General features: G+C 35.4%; 1 protein-coding gene across 2 annotated transcripts in view; it reads left to right on the forward strand.

Annotated features, from left to right (window-relative positions):
• The window catches only part of STS (steroid sulfatase), a 107,239-nt gene extending 80,646 nt beyond the window's left edge, over positions 1 to 26,593 (forward strand). For both annotated transcript variants that reach the window (XM_066176787.1, XM_066176788.1), the window contains one exon: positions 23,332 to 26,593. In XM_066176787.1, the coding sequence (XP_066032884.1) occupies positions 23,332 to 23,714 (383 nt within the window). In that variant the 3' untranslated portion in view covers positions 23,715 to 26,593. The remainder of the gene's footprint in view (positions 1 to 23,331) is intronic.
• The last annotated feature ends 247 nt before the right edge of the window (positions 26,594 to 26,840 follow it).

A 26,840-nucleotide genomic window follows, 5' to 3' on the forward strand; every position in this document is an offset into this window, starting at 1 on the left:
GTGAGATTTCTTTTTATATTTATTTTCTGGGAAGTGTCAGTTTGCATGTCAGTGCAGCTTGCATTTTCCACTATGTTTTCTAGACACTCAAAGTGTAGGATTAGCTTTGATCCTCAGGAAAAATGCATATACCTATAATTGAGAGAAAAACTAAATTCTGCTTAGCTATTTGGTCCCTTTTTAACTGCATCACCCCACAGTTCCTTAAGTAACTTAATCTTTGCCATTATTAGGTTTCCAATGTTGTTCAATCCAGACCCCCTTTTTTTTGTTTAATTTCTGACTCTTAAATACATATATGAAACAGGCAGATGTAGTGTACATTAAATTTTTGGTAGCTGCACATCTTTCCCTTGCATGCAAGATTCCAGTCTGACTGAAGCAGGCATGTTTCTCACATCGTTCAGGGAAGGTCAGAAACTTCAGAGTGAACAATTACCATTTTGCATTTATATATTTAGAGGCTAAGAGTTCCTCATAACCAAATCAATACACATCTTCATTAAGTTATATTAGTTAGGTCAGTTGTTGCATTCACAATGTACTTTCCCCTTCAGCAGTCCTTTGAAGGAGCTTTTAGAGGATGTGTGCTATGCAATGATCTTCTCAAACAAGTCTTCAGAATTTAAACCCTGTGTTTTCTACAGAGTCATGAGGAAAATAATCTCTTGGTTTTTGGGTTTTTTTTTTTCTTTTCTTTGTCTTTCTCAGCTGCAGAAATAAGTTAACACCATTTTTTCTTCATGTCAGTTTGACCCACATTTTGCCTCATGCTGGAAAATAATGCACATAATTCTTCACATTCTGAATTTTTAAAAAATGAATGGAATATCAGGCAATTTTCTTTTGCTCTCACAGACTTTTGCATGCTGATATTTCACAGAATCACAGAGTTACAGAATAAGCTGAGTTGGAAGGAACCCACAAGGATCACTAAGTCCAACTTGCTGTAATTGCCTTGGAAACAACCAAGATACATAGTCCTAGTCCTTGAAGCATGATTTGCTGATAATTTGAAACCTTATAAATATATGTAATTCAATTTATCTGTTAAAAATACAGAGAGGAAGACATAAAAAAGTACAGTGATTTCCCATTATCAATACTTTTTCTGCACAGCTGCCCGGTATACTGTAGAAGTACCAATATATGAAAGCAACACCATTAGAAAAAAAACACTACATTTTCTTTCTTCATAACAGGGTGTAATTGCCTAGTTTTTTTAAAGCCTCGAGTAATTTTTTTAATCATTAAGCATATATATTGAAAATAAAACAGATGTAGCATCTGCCTTTACTTTCTTGAGCTGAGACACCCAAAATTTTGTATTGCTTTCTGTGATGTATGTCAGATGATACTTTGGCCTGTTTTAAGTGTGATCACGCATTCTTCTGCTTGAGCAAGTTGACCAGCACTTTTGTATTTGCTAACTTTATAATTTAGCATAACTGAGTACTGAAAAACTACCAAGAGCACTGTCTCCAGCCTATTACTGGCATATGAAGTACTATTAAAAATGCATTGCTATGACAACTTAATTATAAGGGGAGGATTAATCAGATACAGAGCTAATCTATAGTTGAATGAAACTGCATCTTTCAGGTTTCACTGATTGTGTGCAAAATTTTGATTTGATAAAGAGGAAATATATTTTAATGCGGTGTAATAACCATTGAGAAATATAATGCAATACAGTTGGCATTATAAAGAGATAATGATCTTCACAGAATTTTGGTACTACTGATGAAATAATATTTCTGATAAATGTTACAATGACTTTACTAGCAGCACTTTACCTTTTCTGTTTCAAAATGGATTTAGTTATTCAGTGGAATATGTCATTCAGTAAATGAAAAGAGATTTTCCATGGCAAGTTCAATTGAAGTAGACTAGACTGCAGTGCCAAACTAGCTTATTGTGCAAATATAATGACTTTTAAAGACAGTAGAAATACAATGAAAAGCTATATATAGAAATTTGCCACTTTGCCTCACTTAACAAACAAGATACATTTCAATTAGTGTTTATGTTGACTTCTTGAATGTTGTGATCTACCTCAGTTGCTGAAATTATTTCAATCAAATTCACCAATGCGGGATTCTTTCTGTAATATCACAGAATTCATAGCTATTCTGATTCCTGGCTGCTGCAATGTTCTCCAGCATTCAACAGTATTTCATGAGACATATTTTGTTCTATGGCTAGGGGTTATAGCCTTTCTAGTCATTAATTTAGCCGTTTTCTACATTTTCAGCTGTAAAACTTGAAGGTTAAAAACAAACAAAAAGAAAATGAGAGAGAAATATTTTTGTTTGCAGCTTTCAGACTGAATATATAGGATAAATTTACAGAATAGTGTTTTGGGTTTTTTAAGAGGTTCCTCCAGATTTAGTTTGACTCCAAGACATTGGAGTCATAATAAAGAGAGGGCAAAGTATGAAAATATGCTCAGAAGGGTCATTTTGTAGCAACTTGTGGTTTGGACAAGTGCAACCTTTCTTGTGAAATTGAGTTAAAATAAGACCTCTTTCTGAAGAAATTAAATATGAGAAATACCTTCCACTTTTCCTTACCTCTCAAAAGCCCAATGCATGCCCTAAAGGGTAGTGAGGGTTACCTTGTGAATAAGGGAGCTTGCATTATTTATGGAGCCATTCTTAGCTTAACTTTTTGTAATATCACATTCAGTGTTAATAGTTAAAAACTGTAAAATGAATTCATATGCTTATAGCACTGGCTCGTGAGCACAATATTGTACTAGAAAGTGTTAGAGTTTTTCCTATGTACTTAGTATTTTAAAGATCTCTCTTAATATTGCTTCCACTTTCTGAATATAAACAAGAAATTTCAAATCATTCATTCTCTAAAGCCTCATAAGCTTTTTGCTTTTTTAACTTTACTTTCTTATTAATATCAGAGGAAAAAATTCAGTGTGCTCTTTACCATAGCATGAACAAATGATACAACAGCTTCATTTGTAAGGTGTGGGATGTGCTTGTCATGCACAGAAGACTCATTGGCAGAACTCATGCCCTTGTCTAACTTTTTCTATTCTTTTTGCTTGCTTCCCTGAGGAGCTTTTTCAATTTACGTTTTATTTGCCTTCTCTGTGGGGGAAAAAGGACTTAGAAGTTGTTGTTACAGATTAGTAAAGGTTCACATTGATCCTGAGAATGCCAACAGTTATAGGTGCTTTCATTGCTTAACAGTACAAGGGAAGGCAAATTTAATAGAAGCTTGATCCAGAAATTTCCTCTTTTCCACAACTTCTTCAAAGGAGAGATACTACCATGTGACTTTCACTGCTGTCAAGGAAACATTTTGTTTCCTAACAAAGAAACATCTTTTTTTGTCAAATCTTATCACACCAACCTTGTATCTTTTCTCAGAAAATAATGGATGAGAAAGGATAAAGCTGAAAGAATGAACATCTAAAGGAATAAAACGTTCCTATTGTCACAAAAAATTCTAGATTTCTTGCTAGAAAGAAGAGAGTTTTTCTTTAGTTGTAGTAAAATTGATGCAGGAACATTTTTGTTTTAGAGGGTTATTCCCCCAGTGAAAGACCATGGTAAATGTCCCTTGATAGTGTCATTATACACACAGATTTTCAGTGATCATATCAGAGTGCCTTTTCTTCATATAAAAATAAAAACCATAACATACTGGTCTACTGAATTCAAAATATCTTGACCTAAATTAGTAATATTTTTAGTGAACACGGAGATGTTGACTGGTTTCAGTGATCATATAATGGCAAAGGCATTTAAAGCAGATAACTCAGTGCTATTTAAACTTCAGCTTTAGTGGTTTGCTGTCAGATATTTTGTCATGCACTTGTGACGTGTAGAAAAGAAAAATTTTAACACATTATTTCTGTACACTCCACAGCTAACACATAAATAGAAAAAGGTATCTGAGTTAGAGCAACTGTCTGATATATTTTAATTTATTTATAAATTTAGCAATTGCCAAAACAACAACCATATAAAAGATTAGGTAAAAATGCACTGCAGCTTTCAGAAAAAAAAAATAATTTCAGCACTCCAAGTAACTTTAAAAAGTGACTTTAACAATATCTGGAGTATTACATTTCCAAAAATATCTTCAGTTCAGTGTTGGATTTGAGCCTGCAGCATTTTGCATGTTACATTCAGAACATAGCGCTGATTCATCCGAATTTTAAGATCATATTCCAATGGCATATGTTGTCCTAAGCAATGTTCTTCAAGGGAAGTAGTTAATGCATGCACAACCCACGTGGATTATTCTGTGTGCCACAACCTCTAACACAATATTATTACTCCTAGAAAATAAAGGAAACTATCTGTTTATTAGAGAAATTCCCTGGAAACTTGACTGTCAATAGCGATGTGACTTCTCAGTATGGCATAAAAAGACCCTGCCATGAAAAGAGAAATAAATATAGAAGAAATCAGTGAAAGGTTGCAGGCTAGATGCACTTGGGCAAGAGTATGGTGGAGGCCAGATTACATCTATGGATAATGTGCACTCTGTACCCTGTAGTTACATCTAAATTTAAGTTCTGATCAGTACTTTCGACAGAAAACACAAGCAGAATTACTCAATAACCATTCTCAGTCTTAGAAAAGTTCACATCTCAGTAAAAAGAGAGGTCTTTCTGTTGCTTTGACAACATTTTATGTGGTCACAAAATATCAGAGGGTATGTAAAACACTGAATTTTTCAAGTATCTTTTCCTAAGGTGTCTATAGCTTCTATAGATTTCTATAATTTGTTACTTGTTGTATCATTCTAAGTACAGAAATTTTGTAGTGGATTTTTATGAAAGCTTTTTGAAACTGAATGAGACTACATTTCACTTGTAGTTTTTTATCGCAGCTCTTTCAATGGCCTTCTAGTAGAAAAGCAAATTAGGTGAAATAGTTTACAATTGTGACATTTTTCACATTTATTCAAAGTTTTACCCCCAGATTTATTGAAAATAATTCTTCAGATGCAGTTCACTCATATTCAGGAGAATTTTATGGTCTCATGGTTGTGGGACTCTAAGGTGAACATTTCTGAGACTCAGTTACTCAGTCCTTTCAAGACTGACATTTTGAAGCAAAATAGGTTTCTAGCATTCACAGTAAAAAGAGGAAGTTAGAGATCATGGTTCACTCACAACAATAAAAGTCAACAAGACTATAAAACCTCAAGAAAGATAATGATAATTTAGCACTTAGAATTAGCACTAATGCAATAAAGAAAGGGTGAACCATTTACTATGAGGAGATATTAGTCATCCTAAGATAATTTTGTCATTACTAGGTGTGTGCTAATTTTTAATGTACAACCTGTTACCTGTCTGTTGAACATAAATTGTTAAATGGTATTATGTCATGGAAGCAAGATTCTCAATTATCTCGCTCAGTGAGAAGAGTAGAGTCTTCAAGACTCCATAGAATCTTCAAGATTAACTTAATGATATTATCTGGGCTCTCTTCAATGCCATAGAATTTTTACATGCAGTCTTTCAGTCTGTAAGTCTTTCTGTATGGTCCTGTTTGGTGACAAATAGAAACTGAATTTCAGTCCTAAAAGCTTATAGTTACCTTAGCATTAGTTCATATTCTTGACTGCAAAGCTACTTAGCCACAAAACTTTATAGCTTGGACTCAAAATCAATGTCTTGATTACTGTGTTGTTGATAATTCCAGTTTGAATTCTCTACTCTAGCTCTTTACAGAATTGAAATTTTGGAAGGTTTTAGTTGATTCACATGAGGGGTTTTTGTTGTTGTTTTGGAGTATTTTTGTTTATTTTTTCTAACAAAGTTCCCCTCCCATCCCTACCCAATGCCAAGCTCCAAATATTTTATTATCTTCCAAAAGCCAGCATTGTTAATTAATCACTTGTTGAAGCTGCTAAAACAGTACCATGACACATAAGCACAAACTTAATTAGAGAGAGGTAATAATAAACTATGAAAGTATAAGACTGAAATACTAGACAAGGAAGTGTGAGTAAATAAATCTACCCAAGGGAAGAATTACTTATTCTCTGAAAATGGTGCCTCAAAACTCTGGAGTTTCTTTTGAATGTGCTTTTCTCTAATTCTAGGATGCTCTGGGAAACATTTAAATTAGGACTCATTAATTCTTCATGACCACGGTATCTTAGAACTGCAAATCCCTTAGTTCCATCAGGGTCTGAGTCCACTTTATCCCACAACTGGTCAAGGAGGCACTTTCATGCATTTTCTCTCTTTAATCTCTCAAATTATCCCTGTCTAGCAAATGGGGATTTGTTGCAACTACATTGCTGCTTGCTTTTGATCAGCTGTTACCTTTTTGTCTCAGACATGGTTATTTTACTGAGAAATTCTATTCCTGGCTACTGTAGGTAGACTGTGGGTTTTAAGGCATTGATATAAAAATGAAATTTGCTGGGCTGTAGGATATCCCTCTCTGTTTTATGCATCATATCTAAATTAGAAGCTAAACCATTTTTAAAAATATATATGTCTGCATCAGGTGCTCCATATGATACCATAGTATTATTGTCTGATTTCTCAAAGCCTAATACTCAAACACAATGTAGTTTCATACATATTATATAAAAGTTTAATAGTATGACTTGCACCCTATGACACATCACCCATCAGATGATACTGATAGTATATCAGAATAATACTGAATAATACTATATCAATAATATAAAAATATACATATATATAATATAATATTATATATATTATATATACATATACATAGATAGATAGATAGATAGATAGATAGATAGATAATAATAATAATATATAATACCATAGTACTATAATACTCTATAATACTGAATGGTGGATTGCTTGTACTATTTTTAGTTGACAATGATTTTTTGACTCTGAAAAACAATGTAATTGTTACTAGAACCAATTTTCAGCTGTAGCCAGAGGCTCTAAGACCACATACCCTTATGATTCAGGAACAACTGCAGCTCTTGAACATTCAGGTCAGTTTCCAAAAAGCAGCTTACAAGAAAGCCAGAGATTAAATAAAACTTATCATTTTTTCCAGAGAAAATTGGTTTTATCAGTGAGGACTACTTGTATGTATGCTGTGAAGGCATGAGCTTATGTGCACGTATGAGGAAAAGTACATGTTTCATAAAAGTGAAGACAATTTTGATGCCTTAAGCTTTAGCTTTAGCTTTCGTTTTTGCAGATTCTATGTTACCTAGGGATGTAGCTTTGAGCCTCATATTAAGTGTCAGTAAGCTTTCTTCACAGGGTAGGTAGACTAAACAAATTCCTTTTTGCTGAACACCAAGGACAACTCTCAGGCCCAAAAAACATAAACAATGGTGGACTGAAGGGAGGAACAAGAAGGATGGGACCTCACAACCTGAAGCTATAATTGGACAATTAAACCCCAATATGCAAATGGACCAAAACTGATAAAAATGTAAGACCTCGTGACCGGGCAGGTTTTTTTGGTGTATTGTTTTGTAGTGGACTCGGGGTGCAGCCTTGGTTGGGCTTCAGTCCTGTTCAAGGTGGATCCTGGAGGCCTTTCAATAAATAACTGTTTTATTCTCTAGCTCTGTCCAGTCTCTGTGTCAGGTCAGCCTTCTAGGCAAAAATTTGAATTATGCTGTGAGAGGGAAGTCTTGCCTGAAAGCTGGAAATTCGTTAAAAAACTTAAAAAACATATGGAAGCTTTTATCCTAACAGAGCTGATCAGAATAAGAAGACCAAAGGTAGAATCAAGGAAATAACGGAGAGAGAAAAAATTTTGCCATTATGTCATGCTGAAACTGAGGTTTTGTATAGCTGAGTTTTCTCAAAACAAATACAGAAAACATGTAAAAAAATTTTTAGAGTCCTGTTTGCAATGGTCACTTTTAAACTTTGAAGGAAAACTTTAGAACTTCATACATTATTTTGATTTTCATTCTCTAATTTTATGTTTTGAGTAAGGAAAAGATTAGCACTCTGATGCATTCTTTAGTGGCAGAAAATACATTTTGTGACTTGAAATAGGGATTATAATAAAATTAAATCCATTATGAAAAACTATTTATGATACTTGAAATATTTGGATTATGATATTTGAATTTCTCAAAATTAGCAGAAATTACCAGGTTTTTTACAGCTGTATTCTATTGAGTATCATACTTTGACAGCTTTGAGGTTTATCCTGAAAATCTCGCAAAATGCATTAATAAGCTTATTTTAGCACAAGGCTAAGTACTAAACACAAATGTCTCAGTTCAGTTTCACTGGTCAATGGAAACATAATCAGTTAGTGGGTAGAAAAGCAATTGGCAATTGCAAAAATTCATACAAGAATACACTATGTTTTCTCATATGCTTCAGTTCATGCAGCTCTGCTCTAGTCGAGCTGTTGGGTTATTTAGAAGTTCTGGTGATTTCAAGAATGCTGAGTAGCTCCAAATACCAGGACTGTGTTGTTGCTACAGAAGGCTGGCTTAGAAAACCTGGTATTTATGGAGAGGCTGTAATAATCAAGCAAAAGGTGCTGAGAAATGCTTTAACTGGATTTGAGAACATGATACTAAATAGATTATACAAAGCCTGTACTTCCTGATGATTATCAAAGACCTCACTTTTCCCCCTTTTATGTTGCCAAAATATTTGAGGTCTCCAGATAGTAAGTGTTTAATATCTACCAGTGCTTTTAAATGGTGATGACACATTGATTTTTAAAGAAAAAAAAAAAATCCAGACCAAGCCAAACCAAAAAAATAACCCTGAACTAAATTCTGAGAAATATATATGAATGTTTAACAACCAGCAGGTGGAACAAAAAAAAAACCATAAATGTGCCCCTTGTACTTCAGGAAATATTTTTGAGTACATATCTGTCAAAGCATTTAATCCATGGGAAGTGTTTGTATTTGGAAGATGAAAAATTTGGAAAAAATCAACATTTCTCTCTTTAACACTGCTTAAATGTGAAAAAGCTATATCTCCTAATCAAGAAAATTAAGTATAGATTATTTTGAATGTTTTAAAGTACTATTCCATTAGTGGGTATTTTTCAAACTAAGATGTTGGCAAATGATTACAAGGACAATGTCTACATGTCAAGCTTGATAAATCTGTATTATTGCCATAGCATGGACGGGTCAGAAGCAGGTTTCTACTCCATTAACATGTGAACCTTAGAGCTTGGCTAGCCTGTCAATACAGTCTCTGCCTGGACACACAAGAAGAGTTCTGTGATAATTATTCTTGGTCTTTTCTTACTAATTTCAGGAAATTTGTTTACTTTGCAGACCAAATTGACCTCAGGGTTTTTTGTTGGGTTTTTTTTTTTTTTTTTTTTTTTTTTTTTTTTTTTTTTTTTTTTTTGCCACACTGCATTGTTAGATTTTTGCATTTCAGTTCCTACCTACCCGAGAAAGCTGTGTGAAGATACATTGTGTCTCAGGGAGGTAGAGAAGAAGCTTTAGGAAGGCTTAAATCATCTGCATTCTCGAATATGTGGATAGCCATGTAATGTGTCTATATATGGGTATCTTACTCCTCCTGTAAATTTTGATCTGCTCCTGCAGAGCTAGTTGTGGAAGCAGATAACCTTTTTTTTATGCTTGACGTTTTGGTCTTTTTATGTTTGATACGTGAGTAGTGGTCCAAAGTTCTGAAGTTAAAACTAGACAGACCTATGAGATTCAGCAGGACAATCAAAGCTTTCAAAGTGAGGGTGGAGATCTGGATGGCAGGTAAATTGTTTAGCAGGTCCATCTGCCTGGCCTATCACTTGAATGCACTTTGGTTGGAATATTTCTTCTTCTCTAATACTAACTGAATTTCGGGTTCCTTTTTATGTCTACAAAGTCTAAGTGCCAAGACCTCAGTTAGGAATTCCCTCTGGGTATCAGTAAAAAGTTTAAGAGAGAGTTTAATCTAGGACATGTTCAGGGTAAATGGCAGCTAGTTAGAGACTTATTTGGAAATGTTACAAAAAATGTGTTTTAATTAATCACAAGATGAAATTGAGGTAAAATGTCTGTCAGCATGCAGTGCACTGTAGTATGAAGGAAGGATTACTGCAAACCACTGCTGAATGCTAAAAAAAGGTGGTTTACAGCTGAAAATCATTAATGTAATCCATTTTCTTTTCCATAGCAATGGATAAGGAATATGTGTAAGGTTATTTACCTTGTGAAGAATAACATAAAAATGCTTAGAAGGGACCACGGTAGTGAATAAAATAGAAAACCATTTCCTAGTCTTTCATCTTGCCATTGTCACAGATTTTATAAGGAATATTTTGACAAAGAAATGAGATAAAATTGAGAGATGGAGGCAGGGTTTGCAGAACTATGAATTAAAAATTTAATATAAGATTCAACAGTCCAAAAACAACTACCAGTATACAGATGTTTCTATTTCACAATATCATGTCATCACTCTTTAACTGTAGTGAGGAGGAAGGGCATATATAAAATTTATATCTGTCATGTAGTGCCAAAAGCATTTTCAGTTGTTCTGAGAAAGTACAATGTGTAACTGAATGACTTCAGACTGCAAACAGTTTTATATTCTCTTTATTTATATCAGTTCTCAAAATAAGGGGTTAGAGCCCTTAAAGCAAACCATAATGTATGGAAATAGACTCTGAGACCAATAAAAAGATGTAGAATTTCATTCTCAAGGATAAAGCTTTCATTGTTCTACTTGTCTTTGTAATTGTCTTGCTTAACATATCTTCTACCTCATAGTGCCACAAGAAGTAATAATAGGTATTGGATTAAATTTATGGCATAAATGCCTTCTTCAAAGATACTTTGAGGCTTGTTAGAATTATTACATTGAATTATATAGTTAGTAAAAAAGAAAAGATCAAGCCAAAGGCAACAAACATGGTTTCTACCACATCATTCACAGCAGTGGTCTACCAACTGTGTTCCAGAAACTGGAGAGAAAAAAACCCCTCCACTTTTTTTCCTTTTGCTACTCATGTATCACCAAAATCCCTCGTCCTTCGTCACCCATGAAAATTATTGCATAGAAGTTTTTAGTCATTTTAAGGAGAGATATCAAACACTGCCTGAAGTTATAGCACTTTTGGGTTTCTTTACACAAAGATCTGCAAGAAAATACAGAGAATGAAGGACAGTGGCTGGAGTTCCCGAGATCCCCTGCTGCATTCTTCTCATTTGAAATGAACTTGCTCCATAGATTATTACATCTCAGCTGAGTGCTGTGGGCACTGTGTAGGACTATCCTATGCTGATGAATCCATCCAGGAGGCCCAAGAGCTGGGAGGGGCTTTGTTCAAATGCTGCATCCAAGTCCACGCATCATATAGCTCAAAACCACCTGGATTTCCCTGGATATATGAAGTAGTATGCCATGTATACATATACATGTCTATGCCATAAGAAGAAAAGGCAATAAGATGTTACCACTGAGATGGTGAGTAACTGAGGAATGCGTGTTTGGAGGGAGAGGATGCTGCTAAGCAGACATGAGCTTAATCTTCAGAGAGGTAAGATGTGAATGCTGAACACTGATTTTTCTACAAGGTCCAGGGAAAAGGGCTGTTAGACTTGGTAAAACTTGATTCAGGTTTCTTCTTCCTATAGGCCTTGAGATAACATTAAATAAATTCCTCACAATATATCCATCAATATATATCAATGTTGCAAAGAAATAAAACAGTTTTTATTAACTGTTTTATTAAGCAATAGCACAGATGGACAAAATGTAATTTACTCATTATTTTTTGTCCAATAGTTTGAAGTAGGAGATTTGATGGAAGTTGAGCAGCATTTGCGGATCCTTGCTTAAACAATTAGTTAGGCACACAGCAGCTTCAGTCATAGAATACATTGTACTTTGCTAAATTTAAGCATGGGGTTATTATTCAGGGATTTTAACATTCACTTCAATGCACCACAACTGTACAAAAGGTGTAGAAATGGAATTTAGAATAGACAATGCAACAGGAAATTGAGGGATGGGGCAAACCAAATGAACTGTGAGACAGTCATCTACACCAAAATCCTTATTTAAACTCCAGAAAAAGTTTGTGAAGGATTTGTATCTGAAAAAGTTAGTGGATAAAACACCAAGTGAAAGGAGCATGCCAATAAAATGTCTCTGTCTTCTGCAATAAAGGAAATGAATGATAGTAGCACAAAAGGTACAATAGAAGACACCATACATCAAGAGAGCTCTTAGAAAATACATTGTGGAGAACAATTGTGCAGTGCCAGGGGGATGAATTAGATGACAAAAAGAAAATTCACTTGAAATACCCTGAAATGAGATTTTGTTCTTATTTTGTATAACTGGAACAGAAGAAACTGTATGTTTGTATGAGCAAGATACAGCATCTCGTAAGCAGTGTTGATGTAGATGTACTGTAGTTAGTGACTGTATTTCAAAGGTCATTGATTGATCATTAAGGATAAGTAAATTTTAAAAAGTATACAGAAGTAACATATATGAACAAGGAAGGCAAACTTCTGTTTTCTGGCTATGTCAGTGAATATATGGGTTTTACATGTACTTGAGAGGAGGAAATTTTGAACACCCTAAGGATGAACACTGTGGGACTTTCATAAACAACAGCACCTTGTAGATGTTTAAAATCAAAATTGACGGTAGACTAGAGAATACTGGAGAGAAAAGTTCAGCTTTCTAAGGGGGGTGACACTTCATCCTGAAGGTGAGTCCAACAGAGCTGTGAGTGACCCCTGCTCTGACAGTGACTTTACTGATAGGGAAATGTCTTCCAGCACCTGAGCAGAATGAGCAGAGCTGGCTGCTGGGAACAGATTCCACAGTAGCCCCAGTCCTGGCAAAGTGGTGAGTCAAGTTCAAGGCCCACCCAGGGAGTGCAGTCAGGAGCAGGAGGAAATGAGAGCACAGACAGAGCTGGAAGGAAGGCTGTAGCCTAGGGACATCCAGAGACAGGGCTGGAAACTGGCCACTGCTGCACCACTCAGGCAGGGACTGGTGGCCTTGGGCTGAAATGGTAATCCTGGTCTATGGGCAGGGTGCACTGATGAGGGTCCACTGGAGGGCTGGGCAGGGCCAGTGAGGCTTTTTGGTTGCCCTCAAGTCTGATAACACCTTGGTTTTTTAGCACACACTGAAGGTGGTTATGACAACATGTAGATGTCTAAAGTGTAGATGCCTACACCTGAACTAACCTGAGCCAGTTAATCTCATCAAAAGAGAAACAAGTATAACTCTTCTCATCCTAAACACATCTAACTAAGTTAAGAAGCAGATAAGTATAGGCTGGCAACATAATGACCCATAGCTTACATAAAGACCTGCATGTTCTTTGCAATGATCCAAAATTAGGTGAGGTGACCAGACTCTCAAATTGAATGCTAACCAGCAGCAAAGTGATGAGCAATAAATCCTATTTTAGTAACAGGAATTTAAAACTGGAGATGCCTTGCTACCTTTTTCACACTCTGAAAAATAGTATTATTGTGCTAAGTGACAGGAAGAACACTTTAGGAGTCTTTTGAAGTTGACTGGGAATTTTGGACTAAGGGAACTTATTTAGTGTAATTTTTTTTCTTTTAAATCATCAGAGATTCAAAAAAGGGCCTGTCTACAAATATAGATAAATAAGATAACCATTAAAATGTGCAATATAATGTAAAGAGTGAATTGGTTTTGGAACACAAAGCAGCATTTTATCCATGCATTAGTATCATGAAAGAACTAACAAGAATGGTCAGGAAGATATTGAAATGCAAATCCTGTCTTGAGTGGCACTGTCATAAATATCTTTAAAATCTAATTAAGGAAGTGCCACTCACTTTCCTTATTCAATTTTCCTTTTAACACAAGACTGAAATTGTCATTTACATTGTCTCAGAGTGCTATCAGCTTTCTGAGAATCTTTTTACTTTTTCTTGCAGGTGGTGTTGGTGACGGGGTGGCTCCTATTGAGGAAGTATAGGTGTCCCTTCACAATATCACTTTAAAAAACTTCACTAAGTCTCATTTAAACCTCATTCCTTGTCACCAGATTTGTCTTAATAGCAACACACAGTGGCAAAGTAATCTATCAAAGAAATTTCACAAAAACTTGTAACAAAAGGTAACAAGTTTCCATAGATACATAGACATATATTTTACTGATATTAGACATTTTAATGTTATAGTTTATAGCAAAGTTGTTTCTTGAGTTTTCCTCAAGAGTAAAAGACAAATGCTGCAGACCACTTTTCTGGATTTGAGTGCTGCCATTCATGAAAAACATTGAAATGTCAGTGTGATATGGATTAGTGTTTGTTCTCTATTGAAGGACTTAAATAGCATCAAGTATCTGATTCATAATATGTAGGTAATGGGAAAAAATTCACTTTTCCTTCAGTAATAACTCAGGAGTCTTCACATTACTTACAGCACATTTTTTTGGACAGAGAGCAGACCCTTTTTCCCCTCTGAACTGTGTCCTTTTTTTAACGTTTTCATTCTTTTCCTACCTCTTTATTCCCCTTTCTCTGCTTATTTCTAAGCTTTGAGTCTCACTGATAGTGTATCCCCTTTTGATCCTCTTAATTGATCAAACCCTTGTGTGTCTTTCCCTTCTGAAACTGCAGAAGCTGTAATGAACTCTGACCCTCATGAGGGTTTTTCTGTCATTTGCCTTTTGTTTTTCAGTCTCACAAGTTCCTTCACTTCCACTGTTCTCTCTAGAGAAACCTCCAATTTTAAAAGTGTGTTTGGAGTTGGGTTCTTTGTTGTTGTTGATGATGATAATTTTTTTAAGATCTTTATGGTTTCTTTCTTCACTCCTTATTTTCTTTTTGATTATATCAAAAAGAAATATATTTTTGTTCTGCATGAAATGATCTGAATCCCTTATTACTGTTTGTTGCTGTAGTTCACTGCCACCTTTTCATCAATTTGATTTTTGAAGATATTTTGTTTCCCTGCTTTCTAATTTGCTTTATGAGCATCATCTTCACTCTGTGTCTGCCCCCTTTGGTTTTTTTCCCCTCTCTCTACCTGATCTTCTCCATGTCATAGAGGTACCACAATCAAGGAAAGCTTCCAAAAATCTCAAATCTTCTCCCAAATCCTTTCTTTGTGTTCAATGTTTCAACCACAGCACTGGAGGAACCAAAACAAGCATCAAGTATCATTTACCTAAACTATCTCGTTAAGAATTTTAATTTGCTATCTTGAGCCTCATATCAGAGCAGCTGCAGTTGAATTTGGGTGACACAGTTATGGACATATTATTTGATAAGTGTGAAATAACATGACTGTCAAAGGAGAGAAGAGCATTTCTAGCATGAACAGACACCATGAAATGGTTTGTATCAAGCTCAGGAAAATTGACCTAATCATCTGATACACATTTCTGCTCACAGTATTTTAGGTAGGAAAGTGTTCCCTCTGACAAGCATGACAAATACTGTTACAGTATTTTCTTGCCTTTGCTCTGCTCTGTGTCAGTGGCAGCAGAGTTATTGTTAGGCTCAGGCAGAGCTATTTATACTCTGGGATTTGCAGTGCTCCATTCCCTACCAGCATTCCCCTACTTATTCTGGAAGAAAGAGAGCGAAAGAGAGGAATAAAGGGAATGAAAATAAATGAAATACTGTCCATTAAAAAAATACTTAGTCTACTGCTAATCATAGCAAGAGCATAAAACAAACCTATTATCATAGTTGTTTAAGCTGAAATGATGACCTTTTTTTTTTTTATTTTTTCCCTCTTTCTGCTTCTTGTCTTATTTCCACTCCCCTTGAATCTGGTTTAGATTGCAAGCTGAGGGGCAGGAATATGGCTGCAGCATGTAAGGCACAAGCCAGACTTCCTATACTCCAATTCAATGAACAAGTCCTTACTTAAAAAAACCCAAACAACAACAACAACAACAAAACCACAGGCAAACAAAACCACAAACAAAAAACCCCAAACTAACAACACCCCCTCCAAAAAAAAACCCCAAAAAACAAACAGCAAAAAGCTCCAGTAAAACCCCAAAAAGACCCAACAAACAAACCCTGAAAATTCCAAAATTATTTTGTATTAATTGAATGACAGTCCTAAGCAACCTTTTCTGAAAAATGATGCTGGTGTTTCCATCTAAGTTCTGTAGAAGGAACAGTTAAAACATATTCATCTCATCTGCACCCACAGGACATCTTTCTCTTTTACTGTTTCTCAGAGGAAGGAGATTCTAGAAGGTTATTGCACTTCTGAAAAGTAAAGCCTGTTTTTCACTGCAGCATGCACATACATTTTTAAGCTGAAAATTATGGGAGAGAGTCAGGATTCTTTCCTTTTTCCATCACTTACTGTCATCTAGAGAATGGCTGGAGATTTCTACATCCACTTTATACCCAACCAAAACAAGAAAATATTCCCGTTACTTGACTAAAACTCTTTTCAAATTCAGACATTTTTGCTGCCTGGAGAACTGTGAAATCAAGTTTTGCTTCTGCATACAGATCCAAACTGGAGAACTACTGGATTTCTCTGAAATACCATTACCTTGAACAAGTCCATGTGAAAGGGAAAATACACTTCTAGAAATGTTCTTAGGAACAAATTTGTAATCTGTACTAGAGTCCCTGCTGATCATCTGTAAGAGAACATCCTGTGCTATGTCCTTTTCATGCTAAGGTTTTTCACAGGATTTTGAAGGATTTTTGCATTGTTTTCTCAGTATCAGGAAAATTGCAAATTTAGGGTTTAACATAGTTAGTAATCTTTTACTAGTTTCATATTCTGGAAAATATATGCATTTTCAAATACTGGGATAAAAACTGCTGTCTTATATTTCAGATGCTAAACTACACATACATATTTACACTAAAAACAAATTTCAGTCATTCTGGTTGTTTTTTTTTAATATTTAGGACTGCCTGGTACTGATATTTTTTCACCAAATTACTAGCAAACATTCTTTTTCTTCAACTCAATTTTTTAAATCTCATAAAAGAAAGTCCTTTACTCTGTTTTCATTTATGCTTAACTGAATCAATTTTCAAAATTAATTTTTTTACCAAAAGATTGTCTAAGTACCTAGTAACTTTATAAAAATAAAGAAAAAATAAAATAATTTGACTAGCTAAGATATTTGTACAGAAGAATAATTCACCTTTTTCTTCAACTTTTTAAAGTTAAAAAAAAAATATTCAGGATTCTTTGACTCAACACAAAATTTCAGGCAACTGTAGTTACAAAATTTCTATTTTTTCTATTTAAAGTAACTTTGAACAGTTATTTCTTTGATTTTAGATGTACATCTGGTAGCTTAAAAATTAGGCATGGTAGTAATTTTCGTATTAATTAAAGATTTTGAGTACTTCACTAGCATTCCATGTGTCAACAGCTTATTTTTTTGACATCCAAATTTTGAAAACATTCTGAAGGAAATAATTTATGAAAAAATCCTGGGGATGGGTTTCGTTTTGGCTGACACCAACTTGTCTAAAAAATATTTGCAGAAATTGCTTAGGACTTCCATTGAATGTTTGTGCATATGTTTTGTTAGTATCAGAAAAATTGCTCTCTGAGTCTTACAGATCTGTTCTTTCCACTCAGAAAAATTGTGTCCACTTTATGAAAGAGGAAAATTATTGTCCTCAATTCATTTTCTGTTAGTAAAATGCATTCCTGAATTACCAGAAAAAGAATTGAAATACAAAACATAGTTCTGAATAGGTTTCTCATTGGCTTTTGCCGTCTTTGGTAAAGTGTTTCTGCTTTGTTCCCAACGTGTTCTTAACTGATTAACTGAAAGGGTGTTCTTAATCTCTTACTGATTCCCATGGAAAACCACTACATGAAAATCAAGACTATACTTTTCATAAGCAATAAAATAAGACTTTTCTGTTTTCAAGGGGGTTTTATATAGATTGAAATTGACCAGGTGGTTTGGTTTGGGGAGTCTTTTGTGTGGTTTTGTGGTGTTTTTTGGTTGGGTTTTTTGTTTTTCTTTGTTCATTTGTTTTGGGTTTTTGTTGTTTTTGTTTATTTGTTTGTTTTGGTTTTGGTTTTTTCTGGTTTGGTTTGGTTTAGGTTTCTTTTTTCTGTGTGTGTGCCAACATTATCTTCTGTCTTCAACATGCCATCAGCTGCTGCTTAGATGAACTGAAAATTACATGGACCATTCTGCAAATATTCTTCAAACAAATCTTTGGCAGGTGTCTGGATTATTGCCATATTACTACAAATGGAATTTTTATTCCAGAGCAACATGTATTCTTCCATGTTGCTATCACCTAAGCCATCCAAATATGAGGTGTAACATTGCATTATAGCATGTCCTACTTCAACAACATAATTTCTATACCCACAGATTCTTCCCGTTTAGGATTTTCTTCAACAAGAAAACACTGCAGATGATCCATCAATTCTTTTTGGAAGGTGATGATGAAGAATTCAGGAAAATAATTCTTTTTCATCTACTATAATTCGACAGATAATCTTTACTTTTGAACAGAATTCAGTGGAAGTTTCTCATACCACAACTCTTACTCTAGATAATGAATTCAGTCATGAGATTTCTGTCTTCAGCAGTCTGGGCATGTTTTCAGTGTGTCTTGTATTTTTCCTGCAGCAGTTGTTCAGTATGATTAGATATTAGAATTAGATATTCAGGAATGGGCAATCCTTTCTGGTTTAATGGATACTTAACACTGTAGATTTTATTCTAAATATTTTAAAATCACTGCTACTACTGTTTTTTTTCTTGTTTTCGCTCAAATACTGTAAGTTCTGCACGGTTCATTATGCAAGCCTCTTCTAGCAACAACTGGTTGTTGTAGACCAACATTGTGTCTTTGAATATCACTCATTTATTCACCACCTACACTGGGACATGATGATTTATATAACAGCATAAGATACCCAGACATTTAAAACAAAATCTTAAGAAAAAAATTTAAAAAAAGACATTTTCATTGTAAGAACAATAAAGTTACTAATTTTTAAATGCACATGGCATATTTTATAAGCTGTTTGAGGAATGCATATAGTCATAAAAATAATATGCACAGTTTCATACAGTAATCAAATAGTACTGTCTATCCTACATTGATCTATATATATTTCTACAAGAATTTCAAATGAAGCCTTTTCTACATTGTTAAATTATCTTAGAGCTGAATATATGTGTTATCTGCTATGAATAAGATTAGCAGAGAACCTAAAAATTCTGAATGAAAGTAAAGAAAGCAGTAAGAAAGGATTCAATCTAATAACAAGGGTTATCTGAAGACAGTAATTTTCAAGTGAGTTACAAGTTACATCTGCTACTGTGTAGAAATGTTGAAAAGCTTGAGTTAGAATGTGGCAGTTGACAATGGCTACAGAGCACACTTGAGACACAGAAAAGTCTGTCTCAATTCATGTTGGTCTGCTACACCCAAATGGTTCTCCTCAGAGGCATCTGAATTCAAGCAGGGGTTAGGTCCTCAATGTAAAGTGGAGAACAGCCCTGTTTAACTTGTTCTTCTACAGAAAGAAGCAACACAATATTATGAACAAAGGAAATGACAGTAGCTGTAAACCTATAAAGCTACTGTCGTAGATTAAATTCAGTGAAAATGAACCAGGCAATAAGACAACAATAGCTTCTATTCACATCAAGAACTGCTTATCAGAAAACACCAGTTAGCCATCAATGATTAAGAAGGGTGCTTTTGTAACAGAAATGGCATCCCTATCCAGTGTGTCACTTCATCTTGAATTTATTAATATATCTTACTGAGAGACTTTTATATAATCTCATGGCCTCTACCGGTCTGTTGGAGCTACTGTTGTCTGTATGAGAGGATAAATAGCTGGGTTAAGGATAATAAAAAGAATCTTCTAGGGAGATTGAACACTGAACAGCTATGTTCTTGGCAGATTTGCTTGGACTAATGTCAATCTATCTTAATTAGAAACTATTTAGAAGTACAGCTTCTGTAGTTTTGGTTTTTCTTAACATGTAAAGAGGTATTCTGAGAGTGAGCTTATTGGACAACTCAGACAACTGGAGAATTGCAGGAAAATGGGACTGAAATTATTTGTGAAGCTCAGGGACAGGACCTTTAAGGGTGCTGCAGGCTTAGAGCCTTCCTGCTGTTTCAAGGGGCCTGATATACTTGACTATGGGGAAGCCCTGACAGTTTTACTACTAACTTCACTGGGGAAGAGACATACAGTTATCTTTTTATATAACAAGGGTTTACTATCCAGATGCTTTGGAGAACACAGGTAGCGTTAATTACTGGGAGATTATTTTGATCCTTGTAGTTAACCTTCTGACAAAATGAGACTTTATATCAGCTGAGAGACTGGCAGAGAGCTCTCTCTTTTTAATATTACACCTTATACAGTTCATCAGCTTTACCAATTAGAAGTCTGACAGATCTTTGTCTCCTGGTATATTGCACTGGCTGCTTCACAGCCACAGCCACTGACAGATAGGCTTTAGTTTTTATAATGCCTAGGAAATCGGTGTTTAAAGTCTGCTGCTGCTTCTCCAGTACAACATGCAGTTCCAGAAGCACTGCTGCAGTGCAACAGATAAACATTGCACAGTAACAGGCTTTGCACTCCCAGAGCTCAGTGTTTTGCTCTGCATAATCATGACATTCTGTAGCTGCTTATCTGATAAAGTATCATCAGCTCTTCAAAACACTGGCAGTGTCACTCAGACATGAGACAATGTCACGCATGCCTGGTCCCCAAACCCACGCATGATTTTCCAACATGCTGTCTGCTCTGCATGTAACAAAACCTAAACAAGTCTGCATTTTGTGTGGGAAAAAAATCATGGTGCAACTTACTTATTTCTTTCTTTCCTCCATTTGTTACCTATCTGGGCTGTTTGTGCAAACTTCGATTAATTCAGAATTCCCAACTTTGTATTTCTATCTGTAAGCCTTGGAGCAGACCTGGTGCTACAATGCCCAACACCAAAAAAAGTGGCTGAAAATTTTCTTTTCACTGTGATTCACCACAAATGTACCATGAAAGATTGATGTGGGGTAAGACAGCCTGACCACAAAGTTCTCATGTTCATGGCCTTAATGGAATTTCTTTTACTGACATTCTAGAAGCCATATATTTTTTTTTCTGCTGATCTTCTGTCAAATTGTTATAGTGTTGTGAATCAAATTCTCAGGTGTGGCAAGTGTTGCATGGTCTACAATGGCACACAGTGCACTAATTAATCAAGCCCTTTGGCTTTTTACATTTCTCACCATCCATCTTGCCAATTAAATATGTCTAAGGAGCCTGAACCAATGCTTAATACAGAATTACATGCCTTCTCAGAATGTAAATTCTAAATCTCAGGAAACAAGAAGGCATATTTCTTGGAAATATTCTGTGCAAAAGTTTAAAGAAATTTAAGTGGCAGTATTTGATTTTGTTTATTTTAATTTTAAGAAAACAATAGATTCAAATGCCAGACCAATCTTTCAAAATGTTACTGGAGGTAGATGAAGGAATGCCATCTTATGTTACCTGGCCTTATCTTGCTTTGCCTTCCTTTAAATTTCATTTTTTTGTGGTAAGACTGTGCCATTGCATCTGTCACAGCCAGAACCTTTTAAAACCTGCCATGTCCTATTGTCTGTGCCAGCAAGTCACTCAGCCTTTAAAAGTCCTTCCCCTTTACTGACTTCCAAAATGCATTTAGAAGGTTCTCCCAGTCTAATATGTATAAGAGCCATCACCTAACCGACCTGGATTTAAGTGGAGAAGAAGCAAACTGGTAGTCCCCAGGCTCTGTCATTGAATTGGTTCCTAAAGGTAAAATCACTTCTAATGTGAAAAATGGTGTGGAATAGAAGAAGTTATAAAGAATCTTAAGGTCACCTACTGTCCTTTAGATCCACGCTATTGTCTAAACTGCAGCCTGTGACTCTTCAGTCTGCTGAAACATTTCTCTTTAAACCTGTTTTTATTCTTTAAAAGCTGAGTGTGATGTAATTACAGCGTGTAACCAGTTTATTTCTGCTCTACCCATCCCATATTTTCTAGTGCTTTCCATTTTGTTGTACTGATGAATTGATTAATAAACATTAACTACTGTAGCACATATAAATCTTTGAAAGTCTGTTACTAGGTTAAGCTTTCTGTGACCTTAACAAAATTCAACAAAATAACAAAAAGAGATTTTTTCCACTCAGTATTTAAGAACTTGAGGTAATTTAAAAAAAATCAAAATAAGGTGCTGAGAAATGTAAATTGCTGATGACTACATTTTTCCAGTGTTTTTATAGTCTTAAGTGGGCAGGTAATCTGATGTTATAGATCTCAGTTGTTTAGTAACCTACTTTTATTAGGAATAAAATACAGATTTTTCTTACTCTAATTAATTATTCTTTATTCCATTTCTTGAGAACTATATACCTTATTGGCTGTAGGAGAACAGTGTGCTTCCCTGGAAATTCTGTTCTGTCTGTTTCTGCCTTTTCTATCTGTTCTGTGATGCTTGAGGAAAATAGTAACTACTTTTTTGTTCACTGCTTTCTTGTTAAGTGTTTTCTGATCCTGCTCTGTTTGTGAGTGCTTCTTGAAAGAACCAACTGACATTTGCTTATTCTTATTCCAAGAAATAACTAGGTTTTTCAAACATTTAAAAGAAGTTACATGAGGATGGACAGTTCAGTTTTCTGTACACAGAAAATTAAGCTAAGAATGAACAGTCTATAAATGAAAAACTTTGATTCTCATTTTGCAGAGCAGAATGTCACCTACAAATTGTGCCACTGTAACTGTTATTTATAATTTATATTTGGAAAAATCATATAGAAGCATAAGACAGGAATTCAGCATCCATTATTTCATGCCTTTTTATGTCCTCCCATTTAATAAAATGAGTATTTAGATGTTTGCAATGAAAGCAGGGGGCAGAGGACAATGGATTAATACAACAAAGAGAGGAAGAGATGGAAAATGTAACAATGAAATTATTTTGATTAGCTAAAAGAGGGCCCAGCAGTGGGTAAATATGGCCAAGGGGCAAAAATACATTTTAATAAGCCTTGAAGAAGACTTAGTTTATATTTCTGCAAATCTTCTTAGCACTGTTTATGTAAAAAACAACATTATTTAAAGTATTCTATGATTTAGTTAATCAGAATTCTTCCAAGGGAATGAAATTGTCATAGTTGTTTCATAAATATGTGTAGCATGAAAATCACCATGTTTTTCTTATTTTTGCTTTGCTCAATCTTGTTTTACTCTTTCAGTGTACTGCCATTTCTGTTACAATCTCTGTACTGTCTTTTTACCAAAAGACTGACTTTCCATCTTGGTGGAATTTCCTAAAACCAGGGGACTTCCATTTGGTCATTTTATCACTTTATCACCAGCTGTTTTGTGGCTGTAATTTGCAGGTGAATCTGTCTGGAAAGTCTTCTTCTTCACTCCAAACTTCAGTCCTGAGGGCTCCAATGGTTGCTATGACTCTCACGTTTGCTTCTGCCATGGAGGATTCATTACACGACATGATCCCCCACTGCTCTTTGATCTGTCCAGAGACCCTGAAGAGAAAGTCCCACTGACTCCAGAGACTGAGAGCCGTTTCTACGAAGTCCTCAGGGTCATACACCAAGCAGTAGACAACCATACCAGATCCCTGCATGCTGTTCCTAACCAGCTGTCATGGGACAACCTTCTCTGGAAGCCATGGCTCCAGCTTTGCTGCTCATCTCTCTTTCAGTCTTGCTATTGTGACTATGAGTCAGGAGGGAGTCCACTGCAGGTGCATTTGGGATAAACAAGCTGCAATTCTCTTTCAGAAACTGACCAGCAGAGTGTGGGTGTCTGACTTGAACCTGTGGTACAAGCCTTCAGAAGGTTTTGTTGTGTTGGAGGAGAACCAGTCTTCAAACACATATTGCGGTAGAAGAAAACGTGCCAAGAGAGGGAAGGCAAGACACACCTTCTCTCCTCTGTCTTTATCACACAGCATGAAGGACATTGCTGTCCTCATCTACACATGGGTAGACTCATAGGCATTTTCTGGGGGAGATAATTTCTAGACCTTCAGCTTGAGCTTTTTTTACACAGCAAAGAGTTTACCTATCAGTTCTGTCAATCACAACTAATAAATGCACACTTTCCTGTCCTTTTTACTAAGTGTTACCCATTAGTAGGACATAGCACTGAGTAATTGAAAACAGAGAGACAATAGTGGAGAGGTCCTCCTGTGACAGTCATTTGCTAACTGATAGATAGGTTAAGAGCAGACTTGCAACAGATCTCTATCAACAACCATGAAAAATATGGAAAAAAGCTGACAGATTGCCAACAGTCTAACTTTGAATGTGCCATAAAAATGCACAGAGCTATGGTAGTGGGAGACCTTGTGTCCATATTAAAATGATGCTCCCCAGCATCCATGCTGTCCTATTGCATGGCAGCAACCTTGGTTTCAAAAAGACACCAATTGCACCAGGTGCGTGCTTGAATGTGTACCATAAGTCTCCTTATATATATATATATATATGCACAAGCTCAATTCATAACCCATAAATCCTTCAATCCCTGACATAGGCACACCATTTTGATCATATTACAATTGATAAAATAGAAGATTTGGTCCATACTTGATATTTGAGTTCCAAATTCACATGATAATTCAAATTTATCTTTCACTCATTTATCATACCTATTCTTCCATTGATGAAAGCAACCACAAATAAATAAAATTTGGTCTTCCTCTAAATATCTTTGCCATCTTTTAAGCTCTCTGAATAGGATCTATAATTTTCTGAAAATAAGCTTGGGCTTGAGTACTTAAAGCCAAATATAACTGTCTCTGAGTTCTTAGCAAGGTCTTGGGAAATCTACTGTCCTCAAGGGCTAAGTTTTGTATCCATTTTTATCTCCATCTTATTCAGGCACATTTTCTTTCCACTCTACAGGCAGACAAACTCTTTTCTTTGGCATATTGCAGACGAAAAGAAGATATCAGCAAAATACAAAAATGATTTGATGCCTGATAATAGAAGGTGACTTGCTCCTTATCAGAAAGCAGCAGTTAATTCCCACATTACAATGTATTAAAACCTGTTTGGGGCAAAAGTGATCTGTGATGATAGTAATGCAGCAGCTTCAGTCAGCCAGCATTAAGGTTGTGACCCAGTTCTTATGAGCTATTGAAGCCTTTCCTTTAAAAATACATTGTGATAAATGGTGTATTTCTCTGTCTGTAAACCTAGGCTTTATTTGATTTTTCCGTTACAGTTTCATTCAAAATTTCACTCTCCACAAATACCCAGAAGCCTGTCATGGGAAATGTATGTTTTCCTTGAAGCCCTATTTTTGATTCACCTTGTGTTTGTGATCTTAATTATGTCCTCAGCAAACTCTCTGTAGGAGGCAAAGCCCCATGACCAATATTTATCACTGAATGTACTACATAACCTTAGGAAGAAATATGACTCTCATTTGAATACAAATATTGTTCCATGAGAGTGGCTGCCTTTCAACGTTATGGCAGGATCTGTACATCCCAAATTTTTGGTCCTCACCATGTGGCCCTAGAACCCTTTGGGGCAAGGCACTGGTGCCAGCATGTCCCTCCTTGCAGCCAAAGGGCAGCCCAGCCTGTGGCCAGAGTGCCAGAACACCATGGTGTGGAGGGATGCTCTTCCCAAATCCCAGCTGCCACAGTGTACACAAAAGCTTTTCAAACAAGTACTCCATGAAGAAAATAGGAAAAAGATATGTCCTGTGTTCAGTATACAGTGCTAACTCAAACAAGGGGTTTGGTGTCATTAGATTTACTTTGTTTCCACAGTTTTTGGTCTGTGACCTTTACAGAGATCTCAATTTATATTCTCAAGGACACCCACACTGACTTTTTTAAATCAGGAAGATGCTGTGTTGCTATTATTTGTTTTTCTTTCTTTCTGCAGGTGCAAGAATTCTTTGTTCTGCTAGGCACGACTGTTTTTCTGTGTTGCTTAATCAAAGTATCATAATTGATGACTTTTCTATTGCTTTGATTTCTTCTGGCCTGAATGTCGTGTTTCTTTCATATCTCCCTTGGCTTTTGATGCCATCTTTCTAATCTCTTTTTGTAAAAAATCCACACCCCTGAAATCCTTTTCCATCTATTTCTTTAGCACTCAGTCCTGTTTGCTTGTCATATTGATTGTAATGGCCATTTTGCCCTAATCAATCAGAAAATGAAAAGTAGTCTTTGTCATAAAATTTGATTTGTAGGGCTCCTTGACTCTGATACCCTCCTGCTTATTTAAGGTCCAGAAAGAATTATGTATTAACTTTGTATTATGAAATGTAAATAATTAAAACATACATGAGATGCTCCAGATAATATAAAATATTTCTTGTTTGTGGCACAAACTTCATATTTTCCAAAATATAATTTAGTACAACATTTAATACTTTGACGTAAGCAGTAAAATCTGAAATCCATTCTTAGAATTGTTCCTTCAAAAAGGAGTCTGTGATGAACAGGGCAGTATTTTTCATACTCTATGTTAATACCATTTTATTTAATACCTAAAATAAACCTTTCCTGTATTGAAGATGTATTATACCTTTCAGTACTACACCTTTTGTTCTGAAGATGACATGTCAGATCAGAGTAACTAAAGTAGTCTTGTTTATCTGCAAAATAAAGTTTGAAGGACAGTATAACATTTGTGTAATGGTACTACCTGATCTAACAAGGAAAAGTTTTGGTTTTTAACAGCAGGTTATTGATGGGATATACATGATTCACAACTAACTAACAAGGAGGGCTTAAGGAGAATGTGCTGATCTGATACTTGGAAACTGATTTTCAATCTATCATTTAATGAGCACTGCTCTTGTAACATGGTGCCTGTTTGTAGGATATGTCAGTTTAAACTGTGAGTTCAGCTTCAGA

Source organism: Chamaea fasciata, unplaced genomic scaffold (assembly GCF_029207755.1).
Source record: "Chamaea fasciata isolate MVZ Bird 193981 ecotype frontalis unplaced genomic scaffold, bChaFas1.0.hap1 SCAF_2, whole genome shotgun sequence".
NCBI lineage: Eukaryota > Metazoa > Chordata > Aves > Passeriformes > Sylviidae > Chamaea > Chamaea fasciata.